Source organism: Prenolepis imparis, unplaced genomic scaffold (assembly GCF_030444845.1).
Source record: "Prenolepis imparis isolate NDT839.2.m4 unplaced genomic scaffold, iyPreImpa1.0 SCAF_11, whole genome shotgun sequence".
In the NCBI taxonomy this organism is placed as follows: Eukaryota; Metazoa; Arthropoda; class Insecta; order Hymenoptera; family Formicidae; genus Prenolepis; species Prenolepis imparis.
The window spans coordinates 15,220,622-15,228,324 of NW_028141169.1; the positions used below are offsets into that span (position 1 = coordinate 15,220,622).

Genomic DNA, 7,703 nt, shown 5'->3' on the forward strand with positions numbered 1-7,703 from the left:
AACGAGCGAGCGATAGATCTTATAGGACATCTGCATTGCGACGTTTTCAATCAAGACAAATTCTTAATTAACGGCGTGGAAGTAAGATTAAGACTCGTCCGCTCGAAAGATTCATTTTGTCTCATGGAAAGCAACAGCATGTCGAAATACATATTCTCGATGCCAGTTTGCTAGTGAGAAGAGCGAAACTAAGTGCCGGAATGTTACTCGCACATGCTAGAATGCTGAGTAAAGTTACGGCTAAATATCCGCTTACGAGAGTCGAGATTAAAACATTTACGATTCACAGTGGTGTTGTGGGGGAATCATTAGATAACGTAATACTCGGACAACTGCTGAAACGAATAATAGTCGGTTTCGTTAATAACAAAGCATTTAATGGAGATAGAAAATTAAATCCGTTTAATTTTAAAAATTACAGCATAAATTTCTTCTCTCTGTACGTAGACGGTACACAAATTCCTAGTAGACCGTTACAGCCAATTTTCTTGCCGGAAGAACCGCTTTACGTCGATGCTTATCAAACCCTCTTTTCGGGAACGGGCATCCATTTCTTAAACGAGGGAAATTCTATAAATAGAGATGATTATTCCAAGGGATACACTCTTTTTGCTTTTGATCTCACACCAGATTTGTCGGCTAATTGCGCCGCTCATTGGAATCTCGTGAGACACGGTAGTTTACGATTAGAGGTACGTTTCGAAAAGGCGCTCACCGAGACAATTAACTGTATTGTTTACGCAGAATTTGATAATGTAATAGAAATCGACTCGTCTCGTCAAGTCATTGTCGATTTTTCCGGTTAAATTTTTTATTACGGTATGCCTCTCGTTGCAACACATTCGATTAAAAATTTTTACGTATTTTTCTTATCCCCACCCTCCTCCACTTTCATTCACCGATGCGTTTCACGAGAAAAAAACTTGTAACGAAAAGAAATATCAGTTTCCTTCGAGACGGTTCGTGAAAAGCTTAAACCTCGCCAGCAAAAACGTATAAGTTTTTTCTTCGCAATATGGATATAGTCATCGACATACAAGGTTTCCGCGATGCGAGCGAGAAGTTTCTTCCCAAGGAAGTCGCGGTTGTTGCGATTAACGTGTCGATCGTCGATCACTGGATTATGATGCCTCCGCATCCGTTCACTGAATTACCCGAAAAAGTAAGACGACAAAACTGCTGGCTCACACGAAATTATCATGGGATCGAATGGTTCGACGGCGAGACTAATCCAAAATATTTTACATTGCATTTACGTGAAATTATAAGACACACGCGACACATTTACGTTAGAGGCAGTGAAAAAGCTCACTACTTGCGAAATCTATTTTCCAGAGAGATATATAATTTGGAAGGTATCTCTCCAGCATTCAAAAATCTAATGTTAGAGGAAGAGTGCGGACAATATTGCGCTCATCACGGAATTCGAAAAATCTTTCATTGCGTGTTACATAACGCTTACAAATTGAAACGTTGGCTACTCGATAAAATAATAGCGGCAGCAGCGATATTCTCAGCGTAAGTCAACCCGATACTTGTAGTTCCCCCGAAAATTATCAATTGAGCGACAGCGACGACGACGGCGGCTACGAAAGCGTGAAAACCAGCTGCGACAAGAATTATTCTGCTAGCAACGTAAATGGCAATTCCGTTCTAATTCATAATATTAAAACTCAAACGGATAATGTATTAGAGATAAAAAAATTGTCGAGAGCCGAGCAGGCGATTGAAAAAGAAAAAGAAGAAAGACTTGCGAAGCTCAAATCGACGAGCGAAAACGTTACAGTGGGAGAAATAAAAACCGAAGTTATTCAAATAATACCAGGATCCACGCGTTCGTCTTTGTACCAAAAAAATGAACTCTTGCGAAATTCTACGAGCATTGCGCCATATCGATGTTAGGCATGTGGGTGTCTATCCCGCAGACAGAGTTCCGAGGGTGTGGACGAGGTCGACGGCTATCGTCGCTAATACAGACGATCATAATCGACCTGGAGAACATTGGGTCGCCTTTTTCCTCGATAAACACGGAACAGGCACCTACTTCGACAGCTATGGAATACCACCCCTGGAGCCCGGATTTCTCCTTCGTCTTCGGCGAAACTCCATCATCCACCGATGGAACACTCGACAACTACAAGGATTTTTTTCACAAACTTGCGGACAATATAGTTGTGTATATCTATATTATATGTCTGTCGGTTACGATCTTAATCAGTTTCTTACTCATTTTACCGAAAATTGCGAACACAACGACCAATTAGTCGTACATTTATTTCGCAAAATTTTTCTTCGTTGAAGTAAGAAACGTTTTAACGTAGTTGCTAGCTGATATCATATGTAATTCAGTAATTTCAATAAAATACTTTTATGTATCGCTTTAAACATTATGTATTTGTAATATCAATTTATATGAAGAAATTAGTAATAATAAATGTGTGTGAAACTTTTTTACTTGTATTTTTTGTTATTTTTCTCACATTCTCTAACCTCATAGCAAAACAGAAACTCGATCTTTTAAAAAACTTTAAAGCGTAATTTACGACCTCGATAACAGCAGCTGTCTCAATATTGTGTCTCAGACTCCCATGCCTGATCATATCTGTTTTATTATCCAACAAATGTCCATGCTGCACTTCCTAACTATATTGTTTACTAGAATGCTAATGCACGTGTTTTTTATTAGAACTCTTTTTGTTACCTGAGGTGCCGATAGTACCCGTCAATGTGACGTTGAGTAATCGGTTAGGCATAATTACGGACGCTGGCCGATTGTATTTTTTGTATATCTTTTTGTTTCCTTTGTTACCGACGATATCTGGCAATGCGACGCTGAGTAAGCGCTCGGCCGAAATAAATGCTTGTGTTAATTTTTTTCAGCGCTATACATGGACGCCGGTGCCCATTCGCTCTACTGCAAGAGGTAGACGGGGATGTCATACTCCCTACAATGATTTCGGTATACCACGGCGACTTCAGCATTTTATCGTTATTTTGTCGGATAATTTTGTCACCCCTCTGTCATGTCATTAGTCGTCTACTTAAATATAATATTGCATAATCTCTTCCTTTTCAATTATTTCTTACCGTAATTATTATCGAAGATTTCCTTCGACGCACCGGGACCTATGCAAATACATTTTATTATCCTTTTTTATCTCATCGGCGTGACCAATCGGCATTCCCCCCATCATTCCCCTCTCTAGAGTCCGCGGCCGAGTGGTGGGGGAGGGTTAGTTTGACGGGCCATATCTGACAGCTTCAGGGACCGAGTGATGGGGGGCCGGCGCCAGTGGCCGAGTGGGGGTTTGTTATGACGGGCCATACATGCCCACTTACTACTCACAACAGCTAACTCCTTCTATAAATAGAGCGTGTGGAGATTCGGGTTTACAATTTTTGAATGAGAGAGAAAATAATATACGCGCGGCATTAGGGTTTAAATTAAAACCGGATACGTTTGATGGGACGGTGTCACTCCGAGAATTTTTCTCCCAATTCAATTTAATTGCGCGAGCAAATAGTTGGGATGATGCGACTAAGACCGTCGTGCTTGCTTCATGCTTGAGAGGAAAAGCGCGTTCTGTGTTGGAGACTGTAGAAGACGTGTCAAATTTAGAATTTAACGAACTAAAATCCAAGCTTGAGTTGCGTTTCGGAAAGGGACATTTATCTCAAAATTATTATGTTTAATTCACAAATCGGAAACAAAGATTTGGAGAAGATTTAGCCGCGTTGGGTGTTGAACTTGAGAGACTGGTTCGCCTTGCGTATCCCGAATGCCCGCATGAGATTCGAGACAAAATCGCCTGTGCACAATTTATTTCCGCGATATAGGATAATTTTGTAAAGCGAACTTTACAACTTGAGAATGTAACCTCCTTGAATTTAGCGATTGAGAGAGCGAAAACAATTAAAATGATTCAGGGAGAGGTTATGAAAGGAGAGAAAATTTTAATAAAAATGGAAAGAAAGACGCGCAGGAGGGTAAAAAGGAAAATGAGCGGGAAGGAAGGAAGGACACAGGTAAAAAGAATTGGCATGGCAGCAAATTTGGCGCCTTTGGTAAGTAATGTTGGACGTGCGGAAAAACCGGACATTTCCGGTCTGAATGTCCTAATGAGAAGGGAAACTCGGTTTAGCCGAGCTTACCGGGGAAAATTCGACTTGCGAGATGAATTTCCCGGAAATTGTGTTTAATGTTAATAGAATTAAGAATGTTGATTGTTTTGTTTATAAGGGAAAAATTAATGGTAGGGAATGTTCTTTCAAGGTTGATACGGGCTCCGATGTTTCTATAATAAATAGTAAATTTCTTGAAAAGGAAAAGAGAAAGATTTGTAAGGATTGTGTAAATTTGAGATATCCTACCGGAGAAAAAGTTCCTGTAAAGTTTCAGACAGAAGTAAAAGTTGAATTAGGAAAATATTCTGTAGAAATATTAATGTTTGTTGCAGAAATTCATGACGAATGTCTTTTGGGAATAGATTTTCTGAAAATGGTAAATTTAGATAAAGTTTTTGAATCAGTTTTTGGAACTTCGGTATTAGAGAAAGAAATAGCTAGAATTGAAGATTCTTCTGAAAGAGTTCCGATTTCCTTGAAAGAACTCTATGAAACAAATTCCCGAAATTTAAATGGAATAGAAAAAGAGAATTTTGTTGATTTCCTTAGCGAATTTAAGGATTTTCTGAGAATATTGTCGCGGGAAATTGTAATGTTGTTGAACATGTCGTAAATGTGCAAGACTCTCTCCCCATAAAACAGGTTCCTCGTAGGATTCCAATTCAGATGAGAGGGGAGGTGGAAAAGATTTTGGAAGATATGAGTACCCGAGGAGTAATCAAGGAGTCACAAAGTCCTTGGGTTTCCCCTGCTGTTATGGTTAAAAAGAAGGACAATTCTATAAGGTTCTGTGTTGATTACCGAAAATTGAATGCGGTTACTATCAAAGACTCCTATCCCCTCCCCCGAATTGATGAAATTCTTGACCAATTAGCAGGTAACTTTTGTTTTCTACGTTAGATCTTAAAAGCGGATATTGGCAAATAAAAATTCGTCCAGAGGACAAGGAGAAAACGGCTTTTTCAATCGGCAAGGGACTTTGGCAGTTCACAGTAATGCCCTTTGGTTTGTGTAACGCCCCTGCAACATTTGAACGTCTTATGGAAAAAGTTTTACATAATTTATTATCAAAAATTTGCCTTGTTTATTTAGATGACGTAATAATTTTTGGAAAAAGTTTTATTGACTTGATTGATAATCTCAGAATTGTGTTTTCGCGATTACGGGAAGCAAACTTAAAAATAAATCCAAATAAATGTGTTTTGTTTAGTAGAAATGTAGAATATTTGGGGCATGTAGTCTCTGCGAAGAGCGTTACTACGGATCCTAAAAAAATTGCCGTTGTTAAAGATTGGCCGATTCCCCACACGAGAAAACAATTGCATAGCTTTCTCGGGTTTTGCTCTTATAATCGAAAATTTGTTAAAAGTTTCTCTTCTTTAGCTAAACCTCTTTACATGTTGACAGAAAGTCAAACTAAATATGTGTGGGGAGAGGAATGTCAAAAAGCTTTTGAGAAGTTAAAATTTTTATTATGTTCTTCTCCAATTTTTTCTTTTCCGAGAGAGGAAGGAGAATTTATTTTAGATACCGACGCTTCAAATATTGAAATTGGTGCGGTTATCGCAAAAGCAGGAAGGAGAAGAAAAAGTGATTGCATATTTTAGTCGTGTACTCAACAAAGCTGAGCGAAATTATTGCGTCACTCGTCGGGAACTTTTGGCGATAGTGGATTCAATTAAGTCTTTTCGCCACTATCTTCTAGGAAGAAAATTTCTAATCCGTACGGATCACGTTTCGTTACGGTGGCTTTTATCTTTTAGAGATCTAGAGGGACAACTGGCTAGATGGTTGGAGAGATTACAGCAATACGAATTTGAAATTGTTTATCGAAAGGGAATTTTTCACAAGAATGCTGATGGATTATCCAGAAGACTGTGTGAGACAAGCGGTTGCCAATATTGTGCAAAGGTAGAAAAGAAAAATTTGGAAGAAAAAGAACAAACAGTTGCTCGCATTGTGCTGGAAGGCGAAAATTTAAAGAATTGGCGTGAGGCTCAGTGACAAGATCCTAACATCGAATTTGTTCTTTGTGCCAAGGAAACGGGAGTACGTCCGCCACGTTCGGAAATTATCAGGAAAGATGTTTCAACTCAGATATACTGGTCGTATTGGGATTCCTTGGTGTTGAAAGATGGAATTCTTTATAGAAGATGGGAAGCTCCAAACCTAAGATCAAGTTTTCTTCAACTTGTAGTGCCTCGAGAGCGAGTCAAGGAAATTTTGAAGGAGGCGCATGATTCTCCAACAGGAGGACATTTTGGAGTTAATAAAACTTTAGAGAGAATTCGGAAACGTTTCTTCTGGGCAACCTGTAAACAGGATGTCGAAGAATGGTGCAAAACGTGTAAAATCTGTATTTTGAAAAAAGGCCCCTCAGGAAAAGGAAAATCTTCTCTACAGGTTTACAATGTGGGAGCTCCACTAGAAAGGGTGCAAATGGATATACTTGGCCCTCTTCCTTTGATCAAATCTGGAAATAAATATTTATTCGTAATTGTAGATTGTTTCACTAAATGGGTGGAGGCTTTCCCCATAAAGAATATTAGGGCTAAGACAGTGGCCGAAGTTTTTGTCAGCCAGTTCATTTCCAGACATGGAGTACCTATTGAAGTTCATACCGATCAAGGAAAGAACTTCGAGTCTAAGCTTTTCTCGGAATTGATGAAGCTACTTGGGATCAGAAAGATGAGGACTACCGCTCTTCATCCTCAATCTGATGGGCAAGTCGAACGCCAGCATCAAACCATCACGAATTTTTTGGCAAAACATGTGTCCGAGGATCAAAGGGATTGGGATCGATGGATTCCCATGTTTCTCCTAGCCTATAGATCTTCAAAGCATGAGACCACTGGGGTGACTCCGGCAGAGTTATACTTTGCTAGGGAACTTAGGTTACCTGTGGATCTTTTGCGAGGAAATCATGAGCCTTTTGAAGAGAGATTGCTTCCGGGTAGAAATTTTGTTAAAAATTTAAGAGAAAAATTGGAAGAAATTCATTCTTCTGTTAGAGAGCAAATGAGTCTGAAGTCTTCTCAGATGAAAGCCCGATATGATCAAAGAGTTAGAAAAGTTCTTTTTGAGGAGGGGCAGAAAGTCTGGTTTTTCAACTCCCGCAGATTTAGAGGAAAAGCTCCGAAGTTACAGAGGAATTGGGAAGGTCCTTTCGATAGATAGTAAAAAAACTTAGTGATGTAGTGTATTGCATAGAGAAGTCGTCCAGACATAGGAAAAAAATAGTGCATTCTGATAGATTAGCTCCATTTTTAGAAAGGAATTTAGAAAGAAATTAGAGAGTGTAGGGATAGATCGGAGCCCAGAAATTATTGAGGAATAGATTTTTAAGTGTCTTTAATTAAAATTAAGATAATTTGCTGCGTTTAAAAATTTATTTTAGTTTTTAAAAAGTTTCCCGAAAGAGAAGAAGGACGGAGCAGGGAGTTCTCTTCGGCGTTAATAGAGGAGATTGAGGGCAGAATATGGAATTCTCTTCTGCGTCAATAAAGAAAACTGTCTCACTCATGGTTTTTGGTCCGTGGTTTTCCCATGAGTCGTAGGGCGAATGCCGAGGCAGGAAC

General features: G+C 39.2%; 1 protein-coding gene across 1 annotated transcript; it reads left to right on the plus strand.

Annotated features, from left to right (window-relative positions):
- Positions 1-200: 200 nt before the first annotated feature.
- Positions 201-806, plus strand: LOC145943219 (uncharacterized protein F54H12.2-like). Its single transcript, XM_083050698.1, has one exon. The coding sequence runs from the start codon at positions 201-203 to the stop codon at positions 804-806; it is 606 nt and encodes a 201-aa protein (XP_082906824.1).
- Positions 807-7,703: the final 6,897 nt, after the last annotated feature.

Excerpts from the sequence above, each read along its gene's own strand:
- LOC145943219 (XM_083050698.1), top strand. The coding sequence starts at position 201 with ATGTTACTCGCACATGCTAGAATGCTGAGTAAAGTTACGGCTAAATAT.